General features: G+C 45.3%; 1 protein-coding gene and 1 long non-coding RNA gene across 2 annotated transcripts; both read left to right on the forward strand.

Moving 5' to 3' along the window:
- Nucleotides 1-4,884: 4,884 nt before the first annotated feature.
- LOC144337117 (uncharacterized) lies at nucleotides 4,885-7,233 on the forward strand. The gene is made up of 2 exons (XR_013409741.1): nucleotides 4,885-5,021; nucleotides 6,524-7,233. It is a non-coding gene; the product is annotated as an uncharacterized LOC144337117 (long non-coding RNA).
- Nucleotides 7,234-7,643: 410 nt separating this feature from the next.
- Nucleotides 7,644-15,731, forward strand: ZNF304 (zinc finger protein 304). The gene is given in 3 exon segments (NM_001261557.1): nucleotides 7,644-8,057; nucleotides 10,444-10,570; nucleotides 11,899-15,731. Coding segments are annotated over 3 exon segments (1,980 nt in total). The 5' UTR covers nucleotides 7,644-8,024; the 3' UTR covers nucleotides 13,719-15,731.
- Nucleotides 15,732-16,886: the final 1,155 nt, after the last annotated feature.

A 16,886-nucleotide genomic window follows, 5' to 3' on the forward strand; every position in this document is an offset into this window, starting at 1 on the left:
AAAACACTCTTGCTGTGAATAGAAATCTAGATTATGCACTTATTTCTTCAGTAACTTCACTGTATCCTTCCACTACATCCATGAGTCACTATATACTGGATGTGAGTGGAGACAATTTATATTGTGACTATAGTTTTCCTGTGCTGCAGAAACAAAATCTGAATCTGATGCAAAGGAAAATACACCCTAGAGATTGTAACAGTGATATGGGCTCAGTGACTGGAGGATACTGAGTTACTGGAATAATGAAGGAGTGACAGGGTAGAATGCATAGTAGAAATAATAAAATCTATATCTGGTGAACAAATGGATGGATTGTGCCATGAATTGGCTAGATGCTAACTAATCACATTTTCATTTGTTTGTTTGTTTCTGAACACCTGGGGGGAAAGCATGTTCCAGCTTTCCTTACACTTAATTTGGGGCCATGTGAATGAGCTGTGGACAATGGAATATGGGCAGAAGTGATTGTGAAATTGTGTCTTAATTGTGTTTCATTTGTGCACCATTCTAGAGATGTCTTCAGTGGTTCCCTTTTTCATACCTTCCCAAAATTTAGTGGTCCCATGGGAGCTGCAGGTTCAGGTGATGGGTTGATGGTGATGGTGTTTTGTTTTTGTTTTTGTTTTTGATACAGAGTTTTGCTCTTATCGCCCAGGCTGGAATGCAATGGCACGATCTCAGCTCACTGCAACCTCCACCTCCTGGGTTCAAGCGATTCTTCTGCCTCAGCCTCCCAAGTAGCTGGGATTACAGGGGCCCAGCACCATGCCCTGTTAATTTTTGTATTTTTAATAGAGACGGGGCTTCACCATGTTGGCCAGGCTGCTCTTGAACTCCTGACCTCAGGTGATCCCCCCACCTCAGCCTCTCAAAGTGCTGGGATTACAGGCGTGAGCCACTGTGCCCGGGGGTGATGGTGAGTTTTTTGTTTTTGTTTTTTGTTTTTTTTTGTTTTGTTTTGTTTTGTTTTTGCTTTTTTGGAGACAACAAGTTTCACTCTTGTTGCCCAGGCTGGAGTGCAATGGTGTGATCTCCACGCACCACAACCTCAGCCACCCGGGTCCAAGCGATTCTCCTGCCTCAGCCTCTAGAGTAGCTGGGATTACAGGTGTATGCCACCACACCCGGATGATTTTGTACTTTTAGTAGACACGGGGTTTCTCCATGTCTACATGTTGGTCAGGCTGGTCTCAAACTCCCAACCTCAGGTGATCTGCCCGCCTCGGCCTCCCAAAGTGCTGGGATTAAAGCCGCGAGCCACCACACCCAGCTGGTGATGTTTTGATGAGGACAGGACATTACCTGTGTCTCTTAGTTTCAGGCAGGACCCTCTCATAATCAAGTTTGTGATTGAATCTACTTGCCTTGAGTGCCAGAAGGAAGAACAAGAGGTAGAGAGGCAGGTTTTGGTTACTGTGAATTAAAGATGAATAAGGAAGTGTCCTCTAAAGTCACAAACTTGAAACTGGATGAACTCTACCACCCACTTAGGTCCGAGGGCAATTAGTCCTGCTATTTCCAAAATTTGAATCTTCTTTTTAAAATTTTAGTATTACAGACAGGGTCTCGCTCTGTTGCTCAGGCTAGAGTACAGTGGCGGGATCATAGCTCATAGCAGCTTTGAACTCCTAGACTCAAGCCATTCTCCTCAGCCTCCCGAGTAACTGGGACTACAGTCCCAAAATTTAAATCTTGTGGCCTGTAATAATGAGTCTCAAGTAGCATGCCTACCTATGGTTTTAGGAACACTTTTTCTGAACTGTTTAAGAAATAACCCAAATGTGTGCTTTCATGTAAAACCTTTAATCACACCTATGAGGCTAGCTGCTGAGTTAGGGTGTCATTGTATTTTATGTTTTGATAAATGCCAAGGATCCTGCTGAGGCTTAGCCTCCCACAGAGTATATGTGAAAGCATTTTGATGTTAATGCTAATGACAATAATAACAATAGTTCTTTTTAAAATTGAATACAATGTGATAACATTTTTTATGTACATTCCTATGAGGAGCAAAGTAGTATTTCCCATTCTAGTCACGGTATTGTCATGGATGCTGCATCCCATCCCTAGAGTTCCTGATTCAGTAGGCCTGTGTCAGGCCACAGAGCCTGCATCTCTATCAAGTTCTCAGGTTATGAAGATGCTACTGGTCTAGGGACCACAACTTTGTAACCACTGAATTAAAGGCCCGTTTATTAATGTTACTGCCTGGCAGCTCCTGGAGCAAAAGACTGAATTTATTTTTCATTTTAAATCTTGGACCCCAGCTCTGGGAGAGGTGAAGGGGTGAGCCCAGGGCCACGCAGGAAAATCAGGAACGAGTCTTCTCTGCCTCCAATAGCCACAGAAATGTGAGTACTCTGAGGTAAAGACCCCTGTGGTTGGAACCTTGGAACTTAACTTCCCCAATATTTCCTAGTGGTGCCGCTTAACTTTACCCACAGAGAACCGAACAGGCACAACCGCGTGGGAACATATGGGACTTTACCCAGAATTCCATTGCCTGCACTTTCTCACGAAGGTCTGAGCCAATGATAACTCAGGAGAGGGTCGTTTCCTGTGGTGTCAGGGAGGGACTTCCTGTTTCCCTTGGAAATAACTTTCTTTTGTTGTATTTTCTGCTCCGGCCACGTGGTCCGTACAGCAACCCCAAGGTGCCCTCTCTGGGATGCTGGAGAAAGATGGAGAGCCCCAGCCCCGTCTCTGTCTCCCTGAGACTGAGCGTTCCAGACTGGCTCAGGTGGCCTGGCACCTCAGGTTTGCTGTGAGCCCTCCAGGAACATGCGTGCTCCGGTCCTGCATGGTCCCGCACCCACACTAAGTTGCCATAGCCCCCCAAGCAGTGGGCTGAGCCTTGTACGCTTTTTTCTTTCTTTTTTTTTTTTTTTTGATACGGAGCCTCACCCTGTCGCAGGGGCTGGAGTGCAGTGGCTGATCTTGGATCACTGCAATCTCCACCTCCCCTGTTCAAGCTATTCCCCTGCCTGGCTAACACAGTGAAACCCCGTCTCTACTGAAAATACAAAAAATTAGCCGGGCATGGTGGTGGGCGCCTGTAGTCCCAGCTACTTGGGAGGCTGAGGCAGGAGAATGGTGTGAACCGAGGAGGCGGAGCTTGCAGTGAGAGGAGGCGGAGCTTGCAGTGAGCCAAGGTCATGCCAGTGCACTCCAGCCTGGGCGACAGAGCAAGACTCCATCTCAAAAAAAAAAAAAAAGGATATATTGTAGTACCATTATTTGAAAAAATATTGCATTTTAAACTGTCTTTTGTGATGCATGAGTTATTCAGTATCTTGTAACTTAATTTCCAAATGCTTCTTTTTATATTTTCCATGTATCTCTCTTTTTGATTCATATCTTGATAGCATCCTGTGTCTTATTTCACTCCATGTGAATTGAAGATACTTTTTAGTCATCTATATTGATAGTTCTGTAAATATTCAGTTGTACTAAATATAAGCATCCTATATTTGTATTTATTAGGCCAGAATTATCAATCTTGGGGTGAGAATTCACTAGAACTTTAACAATTTTATATTGGTTGTTTCTACTAATTGCTGAGATAACAGACATAAAAATGCTCAACATATTCATAGATTTATGTCTTTATCCTTTTTAAAATTGTTGCTTTATGTAATACAAGTCAGCATTATACATTACATACAGTTCAAAATATAATTTCTTGGTGATCGTTTCTTTTTTCTTTGTTTTCTTTTGTGCTTTTTTTTTTTTTGGTTGAGATGGAGTTTAGCTCTTGTCACCCAGTCTGGAGTGCAATGGCATGATCTCTCGGCTCACTGCAACCTCCGCCTGCTGGGTTCAAGCTATTCTCTCGTCTCAGCCTCCTGAGTAGCTGGGACTACAGGCGCCCACCACCACGCCTGGCTAATTTTGTATTTTTAGTGGAGACAGGGTTTCACCATGTTGGCCAGGCTGGTCTCAAACTCCTGATTCGCCTGCCTTGGGCTGCCAAAGTGCTGGGATTACAGGCATGAGCCACCGCGCTTGGCCAGCAATTGTTTCTTTAATACTGATATTTTCTGATATAAATTTTCATTTTCATGTGTTCTTTGTTGTATGAAATATATTTTTCCCAAAGCTGTTTCATATAGTTTTCTAATATTATACTCTAGAAGTGTTTCTTGTATCCATACTACTGTTGGATTTATTTTTTATTTTTTTTATTTTTTAGTGAGAGACAGTCTTACTGTGTCACCCAGGCTGGAGTGCCGTGACACTATCAAAACTCTCTGCAGCCTTGGCTCAAGTCATCATCCTGGCTCAGCCTCCTAGGTAGCTAGGATTACAGGCTTATGCCACCACACCCTGCTATTACTTTTTTTTTTTTTTTTTTTGGTAGAGATGGGGCCTGGCTATGTGGCTCAGGCTGATCTATTAATAGAATTCCTGACCTCAAGAATTCTCTTGCTTCAGCCTCCCACATTGCAGAAATTATAGGCATGAGCCACTGTGCCTGGCCTTTTAGCACATCAAAACTTACTAACTGCTAATTTGAGAATTTATTCCATACTCATTTCATGAGATAGCTGATATATTTGGGTTTATATACATCCTCTGGTTGTATGTGTGCTTTTCTTTGCCTTATTCATTGTGTACACTTTATTTTTTTTTAATGTTTTATCTCTTTACATTTCAATTTTTCTTCAAATTTGTAAGATATATACTCTGATTCAGTTAATGTTTAAACTTTAAAACAGTTATTTAATACATTATAGAGTTAATGTCTTTGCTCTCCTCAAGAAATATAAGAAATTTGTACATTCGTTAATTTGCCCCTATCAGTTTATATACTATTGAGGATATGCATGGTAATTCCACCATTCTGTTTCCAGAAGTAAGTATTAATCTTTTATTTTATTATTTATTTATTTATTTATTTATTTATTTTGAGATGGAGTCTCACTCTGTTGCCCAGGTTGGAGTGCAGTGGCACAATCTTGGCTCACTGCAACCTTTGCTTCCCGGGTTCAAGTGATTCTCCTGCCTCAGCCTCCTGAGTAGCTGGGATTGCAGGCACACACCACTACGCCTGGCTAATTTTTGTACTTTTAGTAGAGACGGGGTTTCACCATGTTAGGCAGTCTGGTCTCGAACGCCTGAGCTTGTGATCCGCCCACCTCGGCCTCCCAAAGTGCTGGAATTACAGGCATGAGCCACCATGCCTGGCAGTATTAATATTTTATAAAGATAATGAGTGGTCTCATTAATCCACAGATGCACCCCTGTCTCAGGTCCTCCTTTCTTCTGTCATCACAGACCATTCACCTGGGATCACTTTCCTTCAACCTTAACAAGGATCTTAAAAGTTTTATTTTATGCCAGTTATTTTTATCCATTAAATTTCTCATTTTGGGCTTTAAATAGTCTTATTTCAGTTTTTCTTAGTCAGTGCCTTTGTTGTGCATAGAAATCTGTTGGCAGTTGTATCTGTAACTGCTTCAGTATGTTATTCCATTGTGTCCCTGACACCTAAATTTATATTGGCTTTGAGTGGAGACAGATAATTTATATTATACATATATATAATTATGTATGTGTGTATATAAATTATATATGCATATATATGTGTATATATACATTATGTGTATGTATTTTTCTTTAAATATGAATTATTTCTATGTCATCTCATAAAATAAACCAGGTTATAAAATTTTAACTACAGTGACACCTAAGTGGACAGTGGAGTTAAAAACTATGAAGAGCAATTAGTCTTAATAGTTCTGTTTTGAATCATATGGCCTATAAGAATGTGTCTTCTGGACGATAGACCTACCTGTAGTTTATGAAACCCTCTTGCATGTGATTTTTTTCAATTAAATGAGTCCAGTGATATATAGCTGTGTTTTTGTGTAAAAGTTATAACCATTACTGAGCCGGGCGCCGTGGCTCACACTGTAATCCCAGCACTTTGGGAGGCCAAGGCTGGCGGCTCATCTGAGGTCAGGAGTTCCAGACCAGTCTGACCAACATGGAGAAACCCCATCTCTACTAAAAATACAAAATTAGCCGGGCGCGGTGGTGTACGCTTGTAATCCCAGCTACTCAGGAGGCCGAGGCAGGAGAATCGCTTGAACCTAGGAGGCCGAGGTTGCAGTGAGCCGAGATCGCGCCATTGAGCTTCAGCCTGGGCAATAAGAGCGAAACTCTGTCTCAAAAAAAAAAAAAAATTATAACTATTACCTATGATGCTACTTGATGAGTGAGGGAATAATTATACTTTGTTTTTTTGTTGTGTTTTTGTTTTTGTTTTTTGAGACCGAATCTTGCTCTGTTGCCCAGGCTGGAGTGCAGTGGCTCGATCTCACCTCACTGCAAGCTCTGCCTCCCGGGTTCACACCATTCTCCTGCCTCGGCCTCCCGAGTAACTGGGACTGCAGGTGCCCGCCACTACACCTGGCTAATTTTTTTTGTATTTTTAGTAGAGACGGGGTTTCACTGTGTTAGCCAGGATGGTCTCCATCTCTTGACCTCGTGATCCGCCCACCTCGGCCTCCCAAAGTGCTGGGATTACAGGCGTGAGCCACCGCGCCTGGCTGTACTTTGGGTTTTTTTTGTTGTTTTTTGTTTTTTTTTTTTTCAAAATCACCACTGATCCTGAAAAGGTAGATCTTTGATTTATCTTTCTAAAACAGTGTGTGTGAGAACCTTGTGTTGAGCAAGACTGATAGTAGCTTGTATGTATTTAGCACGATGTGCCAGGCCCAGTGTTAAGTACTTTTTACCTCACTTCCCATGTTTCCAATGAGGTTGGCTGTAGTATTTTTCATCTGACTGATTTTTCTTTGTTTGTTTTTTTGGCTAATGACTTCTAAAGACCTCCAGTTCCTGAACTCCAGCTAGGGTCCCATTCCCAGAGTTTATCAGAAGGTGTAGGTTGGGTCCAAGAATTTTCAGTTTTTATAAGTTCATAGTGAAGCTGATGCTGTAAAACCACGTATCAAATTGGGAATCAATGAATTAGAAGAGGCTCATGTTTTCGCCATGTTACGTGCAAGCTCCTCCGCTTTTCACCACGAAGAAAAGTTCCCTGTGGCCTCACCAGGAGCAGATACCAGCACCATGCTTCCTGTGCAACCCGCAGAAAGGTAGCAAATTACATCTCTTTTCTTTATATGTTAAAAAAAACTAGAAGATCATTCAAGGTTTTACAAAAAGGCCCACAAACGAAATACAGACATCGTTCAATTTATTCATACGTTTCAATCCCCAAATCTGAGAGGTGAAGCAGGTCTCCCAGGGCCTCAGAAGCAGGAGGATTAAAGAATGGGTCCCTTGCTGGCGACTTCAGTGCCGTGGCCTTGTCCCAGGTGGCCATGGAAATCAGGGTGCATACCCTTTAAAAGCAGCTTTGGCCTCCGAGACACCGTTTTCACAGTCTTTCTTCCCCTCCCTGCGCGACGCCTCTTGGCGGACATCCGGGAGAACCCGAAAGTCGCTCGTTGCCTGGTTGGATGCAGAGTACAAACTACATTACCCAGAAATCTGTGCCCAGCGCATTGGTAGCCGGAGTGCAGCCAATGACAGCCCAGAAACTGGGTGTTTCCTGCTGCTCGGGGAGGCGGGGCGAGACCTCTGGCGTCGCCGTCGTGACGTATTTTTCCTTTGCCCGGTCTGTGCATTCTGGTTGTGAAGGCTGAGTCCTAGATGGGGTCGCCTTTCTACTCGGCTCTCGCGGAACCTAGCAAGGAAAGACAGTGAAGGCTGCAGGACCTTCCTCCGCACTTTTGTTACAATCCATGACCCCTGTCGTGGGAAGGGCGGCCTCTCGCGGAGGTGTCTGCCGGGGCTGGACTCTTACCGAGGCCTCCACACACGCCCTCTTGTCCTTGTCTCCGCCGGCGGCAGCCGCCTTAGTCTTGTGAGCGTTTTTACACCGGATAGACTGAGACTCGCAGTGCTACACTCAGCCCGAGGGGGTCCAGCGCGGTGGAGGCGTGGGGTTTCGGCTGAGCCCACAGGGCACAGCCCGTTCACCCCCTTCTCACGTTCACCTGCTTCTCATGGCAGCGGCGGTGCTGATGGACCGGGTTCAGGTGAGTGGGGGAATCCCTCAAGTGCACACCGGCCTGGCTGTGTGTCCTGCGATGTTCGCTCTCATCGCGCACTTGTCTTGACCACCCTGGAGGGTGGTCACTGTTGCATTATGTGGAGGGGTTCCGCCCCCCTTATCTATGGCATAAGGTGTGGAACGGACTCGAAGGCACAGGGCAGTTCGTACAAATGCATGCATGAAGATGAGGATGAGTTTGGAGAGTTCCGGGAACCGTCTGTGCCTGGTGAGAACAGGGACTGGGAGTCAGAGGTAGGCCTGGAATGGCAGCCCGAGGAGCTGGTCCTCTCTTCTAAGGGTGCTGGGAGTCATGCAAGGTTTGGTGCAGAGAAGGGAGGTCCTCTGATGCAGTTCTTAAAAGGCTTCCTCTGGCTGCAGGGTGGGTAGTAGACTGGGGAATATAGGATAGATGGGAAGATCAAGATGGAGTCTACTGAAATAGTCCAGGTGAGCGTTGATGGTGTGGGCCAGAGTGGTGGCAGCAGAGGTTAGAGAATGTATGGGTTTTGTATGTATTTTATAAGTAAGGCTGACCAGATTCTCTGATGAGACGTAGTAATGATATCCTGGGATTCTTCACATGTCTCTCTTCACTTGAGACTGGGGGCGGTGAATGGAGGTCATTTCTAGTTTAGTGTCCTGAATCTGGGCCATGAGTTGTATGGAGTTATGTGGAGAAGTCACCACCTGGCGACCAATGGGATGAGTACTGGAAAAGTATATCAGACCCAGGAACAGGTACGCTCAAATGCTTGTAGGATTGAGTTGGGAGCGCTCAGGGAACCTCAGGTCTTAATTACCTTTGTTGGAAACAGATATCAGAGGAAGGAGTGAGGCAGGAATGGCTGGCTGAGGAGCTGGACCCCTGTCCTGAGTGTGGTAAAAGTCGTGGGAGATTTGGAGCAGAGGAGGGAGATGATCTGACTTGGATTTTAACAAGCTCTCTGGCTTTCAGGTTGAGAACAGACTGTGAGCATGAGGGATGAGCTATTGCAGTAGTGTTGATAGTATCTGGTCTAGAGGGGTGGCTGTGGAGGTGAGAGAAGTTGGTAAATTTTCTGTTTGTTAAGTAGGGTGATTGGAATTTTTGATGTGAAGGGTGAATGAGAGAAGAGAGTCGTGGATGACCCTAAGGTTGGTTGGTTTTTGCTGTAGCTGGTAAAATTATGGAAATGCCATCAACTGAGATGGAGAAGTTGGCAGCAGGTATGATTTTTAGTGGTTATATCAGGAATTAGGTTTCGGTCATGTTTAGGTTAAGAGGTCTTTTGTCGGCCGGGCATGGTGACTCACATCTGTAATCCCAGCACTTTGGGAGGCCGAGGCGGGCGGATCACGAGGTCAGGAGATCGAGATCATCCTGGCTAACACGGTGAAATTCTGTCTCTACTAAAAAAAAAAAAAAAAGAAAAAAAAAGAAAAAGAAATTAGCCGGGCATGGTGGTGGGTGCCTGTAGTCCCAGCTACTCAGGAGGCTGAGACAGGAGAATGGCTTAAGTAAACCCGGGAGGCGGAGCTTGCAGTGAGCCTAGATCGCGCTGCTGCACTCCATCCTGGGCGACAGAGCAGTGAGACTCCATCTCAAAAAAAAAGAAAAAAAAAAAGAGATCTCAGTCGACATCTTAGTTGAGGCCTCAAGGAGACACACAGGATTTTAGTTCTGGGGAAGGGTTCTGTTGAAGAAGTTGAAAAAAATGGTGACCAGTGTGTGGAGTGGGATGGGGTATCTTCAAGTCATGGTGGTAATGCTGTTATTGAGTAAGACAGTTGAAACTGGAGACTGAGAGAAAACTGGGTCTGTTGCTTAAGCACCTGGGCGGCAGTGGTGGATAGTGTGAAGACACCAGCACTTCCTGGACACCGCATGCAGAGTGGGATGGGGGAGGAGAGATGTCATGGAGGTGCCTATGGCATGGACCAGTGGTGGTCGGGATCTCAGATGTGAGGAAGGTGTAGTCCAAAGAGTAATGTGCGCTTTGGGAGGAGTATGAACTGATGGCCTTAAGAATCTAGTATAGGCAGCTCATGGGAGAAGATGGAGCTGAAGTTTGGTTGTGTTTAGAGGCATTGTCTGGACAACACCAGGAGAACTGGTTGGTAGGAGAGTGTTTGGGACCCTTCATGCCAGACCCAGAGTTGAGACAGCATCTGTCTGCACACTTGCCTGGTTCTGCTCTGGGCTGGACACCGTGGGGGAGAGGGACATGAGGAGACAGCAGACATAGTAGTGCCAAGGTCTGTATCTCCTCTTAGTTGGGAGGCTGGGGAGGTGAGGGACTAAAGGGTGGGTGTGTGAGTGTATAGACTAGGGAGGAGGGAGTTCTGGGGAGAGATGCTGAATGTGGACTCAACTGTACTCATCATGGCAGAGTTGTGTGACCTTCGAGGATGTGTTCGTGTACTTCTCTCGGGAGGAGTGGGAACTCCTTGAGGAGGCACAGAGATTCCTGTACCGTGATGTGATGCTGGAGAACTTTGCACTTGTGGCCACACTAGGTAAGTCTGTGTTTCAGTTGTCTAATGCTACATGGCAAATTATCCCAAAGCTTAGTAACTTCAAACAATAAAAATTAATTATCTCTCCAGTTTCAGTGCACTGGGAATCTGGTCAGAGCATTTTTTTGTTGTTTATTATTTTGAGGGTTGTTTTTTTTTTTTTCTAGACAAAGTCTCACTCTGTCACCCAGGCTGCAGTGCAGTATTGTGATCGTGGTTCATTGCAGCCTTAAACTCTTGGGCTCAAGTGATCCCCCCACCTCAGCCTCCTGAGTAGCTGGTACTGTAGGTGCATGCCACCACTCCCAGCAGCTATTTTTACTTTTTGCAGAGATAAGGTCTTGCACCTCTTTGTCCTAGGTTCTCCCCTCATCCTCTGGATGACATTTCCTGGGGCCTGACTGTGCCAGGAATTTCACGAGCTGACACAATCACTTCTTTTGGTGATTACAGGGCTGTCCTGGTACATCCTCCTTGGAGAGTATTTTTTCTAAACAGTCTGTTTTCTCTGTGGAGTGGGCCTACCTGCGCCACTCACCTGCCCTTTGTTTGCTTTACAGCTTTCATTTTCCCAGTCCCATGCAGTTGCCCAGTTGGACAGGGGCAGAAAACCTTGGGTGCCTGACAGGGCAGACACCACTGCAGCCACAGTGAAGGAGACCTGCAGAGGGCCTGGCCCTGCTGAATGGGAGCTGGAAGAGGGTGTCTGTTATGGTTGGGTTCAAATCGAATCTTCAACTTGTTTTGTGTTTGTCAGTGTTTTGTCGCCAAGGCCCATAGTGATTCTTCACATCTACTTTTCTTTCCTCATTCTTGGCACTTTTCCCGTTTGTCATTTCTCACCTGTCTTCCATCCTTTGGCTGTTTTCTCACTTTTTTGGCCTCCATGTTTCACTTCCTCTCTTCAACACTAGCTTACTTTAACGTGTTATGAGTTTTGCTCATTAAATAGTCCTCGAGAACTAGCTACTTACTTGGAGTCAGATTTTCCTGGGCATGGACACACCCATTTGCACAGAGCTCACCTGACACCAGCAGCCAAGGCCCTGCTGAAACCCTCTTGCAGAGAAATCAGCTAGAGGCTCAACCTGTACTCTCGATCCTGTATGCCATTGTGTTTAGGTCTTTACCCCGTAGTTAGGGTTCCTCCATTCTGTGACCTGTACAGGGCCTGTACTGACAACCAACCCTTCTTTACGCTGCTCCCGGCTCTCTTGTCCTGCCAACAAGCCAGTGGACTCGCATTGGTGTTAGACACACGTTTGTGATGGGGCCGCTGCCTCCCACCACAGTCAACACGCACTTCACCAGCATCGTTTTGCTTTCAGGTTTTTGGTGTGAAGCAGAAAATGAGGAGGCACCTTCTGAGCAGAGTGTTTCTGTAGGAGTGTCACAGGTCAGGACTGCTGAGCCAGGTCTCTTCCAGAAAGCACACCCATGTGAGATGTGTGACCCACTCTTGAAAGACATTTTGCACCTGGCCGAACACCAGGAATCACACCCTACACAGAAACTGTGCACACGTGGGCCGTGTAGGAGAAAATTCTCATCCAGTGCAGACTTTTACCAGCACCAGAAGCAACATAATAGAGAGAATTGCTTCAGAGGGGATGATGGAGGGGCCTCATTTGTGAAGAGCTGTACAGTTTGCATGTTAGGGAGATCCTTTACCTGCAGGGAGGAAGGGATGGACTTACCGGACAGCTCTGGCCTCTTCCAGCACCAGACCACTTACAATAGGGTGAGTCCCTGCAGAAGGACTGAATGCATGGAGTCTTTCCCACACAGCTCCAGTCTCGGGCAACACCAGGGAGACTATGATGGACAGATGCTCCTCAGTTGTGGTGAGGAAGGAAAAGCCTTCCTGGACACCTTTACTCTTCTTGACAGCCAGATAACTCATCCTGAGGTGAGACCCTTTAGATGCCTACCATGTGGAAATGTGTTCAAGGAGAAATCAGCTCTTATTAATCACAAAAAAATCCACAGTGGAGAAACATCTCATGTGTGTAAGGAGTGTGGAAAAGCCTTCATTCACTTGCACCACCTAAAAATGCACCAGAAATTCCACACTGGGAAAAGACATTATACATGCAGCGAATGTGGGAAGGCCTTCAGCCGCAAGGACACGCTTGTTCAGCACCAGAGAGTTCACACTGGAGAAAGATCTTATGACTGCAGTGAATGTGGAAAAGCCTACAGCAGAAGCTCCCACCTTGTTCAGCACCAGAGAATCCACACAGGAGAAAGGCCCTATAAGTGCAATGAATGTGGGAAAGCCTTTAGCCGTAAAGACACACTTGTTCAGCACCAGAGATTTCATACTGGGGAAAGGCCTTACGAGTGCAGTGAATGTGGAAAATTCTTTAGCCAAAGCTCCCACCTTATTGAACACTGGAGAATTCATACTGGGGCAAGGCCTTATGAATGCATAGAATGCGGAAAATTCTTTAGCCATAACTCTAGCCTCATTAAACATCGGAGAGTCCACACAGGAGCAAGGTCCTATGTGTGCAGCAAATGTGGGAAGGCCTTTGGCTGCAAAGACACACTTGTTCAGCACCAGATAATTCACACTGGAGCAAGGCCTTATGAGTGCAGTGAATGCGGGAAGGCCTTCAGCCGTAAAGACACACTTGTGCAACACCAAAAAATCCACACTGGAGAAAGGCCTTATGAGTGTGGTGAATGTGGCAAATTCTTTAGCCATAGCTCCAACCTTATTGTACACCAGAGAATTCACACTGGAGCAAAGCCTTATGAGTGCAATGAATGTGGGAAATGCTTTAGCCACAACTCCAGCCTTATTCTGCACCAGAGAGTTCACACAGGAGCAAGGCCCTATGTGTGCAGCGAATGTGGGAAGGCTTACATTAGCAGCTCCCACCTTGTTCAACACAAGAAAGTTCACACTGGAGCAAGACCTTATGAGTGCAGCGAATGTGGGAAATTCTTTAGCCGCAACTCTGGCCTCATTCTACACCAGAGGGTTCACACTGGAGAAAAGCCTTATGTATGCGGTGAATGTGGGAAAGCCTACAGCAGAAGCTCCCATCTTGTTCGGCACCAGAAAGCTCACACTGGAGAAAGACCTCATGAGTGCACCAGTTTTGGTGACCCTTTAGCTGCATCTCTTAAACTTGTTTAACACCAGAAAATTCACACAAAGAGAAAGGCCTTATGAATGCAGAAAATATGTCATCTTCTTGATCATCCTCATAGGATTGACACCAGAACAATGCTCTGTGAGTACCCTTTGTGAGAGAACCATCAGCTAGCGGATGAGCATTGTACTTTCATTCCACCCTGGGGAGATTCCTGATAAGCACCACATATGTGGGAAGCTTTCATGAGGCGTGTTGCACTTTGTAACTGTCTAGGGTTCTTGATGGAATTATATCACTGCCAGTGCCTGTGGCGGAAGCCATCTTATTGCTACCAGCTGTGTGTATCAATCACTCCATTTTGCTCAGGGAAGGCAGACTTCTGTGCTTTCTTTCCTGTTCCCTGCAGATAATCATGAGTATTTTCAAGGACCGCCCCCCCGCCAACCCCCCACCATTGAGGGTCCTCATCTTTTCCCTCATGATTAGGTTCTGAGCAAACATGATCTAGCTCTGGCTAAAAGGACCTGAGCTAGGGTCTGCTGGGATTTCCTGACAAGATTTTGTCAGGAAACGTGATCGCTGTGACTTACTTGTCTTATTGCCAAATCGCCCAGGTTTGGAACTGCTTGTCCCATGCTGCTCTGGTTTAGACAGTGATAAAGGCCTGTTGTGGCAGCCTTTACTCTTGGGGATTTTGTTACTGTGTAGACTAGATTGAGAAAAGAGTTGGGTTCTGTCGTGAAGGGAGTAACACCTTTTGTGGGTACCACCTTCATGTGCCTCAGAGGGGACCAAAGGATGGCAGAAGACAGCTCTCAGTCTAGTTTGACCTAATTTACACCATTGCCCTAGGCCTGCTGGAAAGACTAAAAAAAATTTTGTGCCTAACTTTGTGGCCTGGCTGCCAGGATTTCCTGTGAGCCCAATGAGGGCATAGTTGGTGTGAAAATCTGTGCTTCTGGAAGCACCATAAGTTGGGTCCCTTGACTGTCACGTACTCCCCAGCACTGTTGAGGGATTGCTGTTTTCTGTACCTGTACAGGATCAAGTCCCTGATATCCAGAATCCCATAGGCAAGTGACATTGACTGTAAGACCTCTAGGGCAATGTGAAAATCATGATTGGTATATAAACACTGAGATAATGGAGTGGGGATGACTGTGGCAAACCAAAGGAGATTCGAACATTCTAGCAGGGCATCCACAAATATTGGTGCAGTTATGATGGTGTGGGATGGGGGTGCATAGAAATTCTCAGTACCTTCAGATATCTGTATCTCCTGTGGCCAAGGCCACTGTCAGAGGAAATAATCTAAATGTGGATTCCTGTGTCTCCCTGGGCAGTTGGCCTTACAGCCATCACTGCACAGACAGGAACCTCAGCAGTGATAGAAGAGAGATCCAGGGATGGGTCTTCTCTGACCCAGCCAGCATCCCTAGTGACTGAGGTGGACGCGGAGTTCATTGCTCACCAATTTTTAGCAACATTGAGGCAGGGCTCACTCTCCTAAATTGTAGGGAGAGGAGTATTGTAGAGCCAAAATAGTTGACGTCTAATTTTCCTAGTGGAACAGTATATATAGATTTTAATGAGGAACATTTATTTAACAGCTTTATGGAGGTATGATTAACATGCAATAAACTGCATATATGTAAAGTGCAAAATGTGCTATGTGTCAGCATGTGTATACACCTATGAAACCACCACAGTCAAGATATCCAACACAACAAAAGATTGTCCCTTTATAATCCTCAGTCTTTCCTCATCTTGTTTTCCACAATTCACAAGCAACAGCAAGCATTTTCTATAATTTTATAAATGAAACCATATGGTATGTACTTTTTAGGGGGTGGGGCTCTGACTTTTTCAGTAAACATAACTATTTTAAGGTTAATCCATTATCTTGTTGCATGAATCAATTGTTTACTCATTTGTATTGCTGAGTAGTATTCCATTGTATACCACAAGTTTTCTTTTTTGTCAACTTAGTTGTTATGGATGTTTGGGTAACTTTCAGATTTTGGCTACTACAAATAAACCTCTGAAGATTCGTGTGCAAGTTATGGCTGAATGATATTCCGTTCTATAAATATACCTCAGTTTCTTTATCCATTTACTTATTGAAGGACAGTTGCTTTCAAGTTTTGGCAGTTATGAATAAACCTACTACAGGCCGGGCGCGGTGGCTCAAGCCTGTAATTCCAGCACTTTGGGAGGCCGAGACGGGCGGATCACAAGGTCAGGAGATCGAGACCATCCTGGCTAACACGGCGAAACCCCGTCTCTACTAAAAACACAAAAAATTAGCTGGGCGAGGTGGCGGCGCCTGTGGTCCCAGCTACTCGGGAGGCTGAGGCAGGAGAATGGCGGGAACCCGGGAGGCGGAGCTTGCAGTGAGCTGAGATCTGGCCACTGCACTCCAGCCTGGGCGACAGAGCGAGACTCTGTCTCAAAAAAACAAACAAACAAACAAAAAAAAAAACCTACTACATATTTGTATAGTTTTTCTGTAGACATGTTTTCAACTCATTTGGATACATGCCAAGGAGTGCAATTTTCTCTGTCATATAGTATGTTTAGTCTTGTAAGAAACTGCCAGGCTGTCCTCCAAAGTGGCTCTACCATTTTTATTTTATTATTATTATTATTTTTGAGACAGAGTCTCGCTCTGTTGCCCAGGCTGGAGTGCAGTGGCATGATCTTGGCTCACTGCAACCTCCACCTATTTTAGTTGGCCAGGCTGGTCTCAAACTCCTGACCTCAAGTGATCACCCTCCTTGGCCTCCCAAAGTGCTGGGATAACGAACGGGGGTGAGCCACTGCGACGGGCTGTGGCTGTACCATTTTTGCATCTAATTAACAATGAATGAACATTCCTTTTGCATCTCATCCTAGTCAGCATTTGACGTTTTCAGTATTTTGGATTTTAAAATGCCATTCAAATAGGTTTGTAGTGGTATGCCATTGTTGCTTTAATTTGCAATTCCCTAATAACACACAATGAATATCTTCTTTTTTAAGGCAGGGTTTCTTTTTTAAAGGCAGGGTTGTTTTGTTTTGTTTTGTTTCGTTTTGTTTTGAAATGTGCTGGGATTACAGGCGTGAGTCACTGTGCCCAGCCTGACTGCGGTTTTTTTTAATATGAGTTTCACACATCTGAGTAAGTGGCTTGCAGACAGAGAAGTTAACAACTTTGGCTGTCAGTTTGT

Source organism: Macaca mulatta, chromosome 19 (assembly GCF_049350105.2).
Source record: "Macaca mulatta isolate MMU2019108-1 chromosome 19, T2T-MMU8v2.0, whole genome shotgun sequence".
NCBI classification, from domain to species: domain Eukaryota; kingdom Metazoa; phylum Chordata; class Mammalia; order Primates; family Cercopithecidae; genus Macaca; species Macaca mulatta.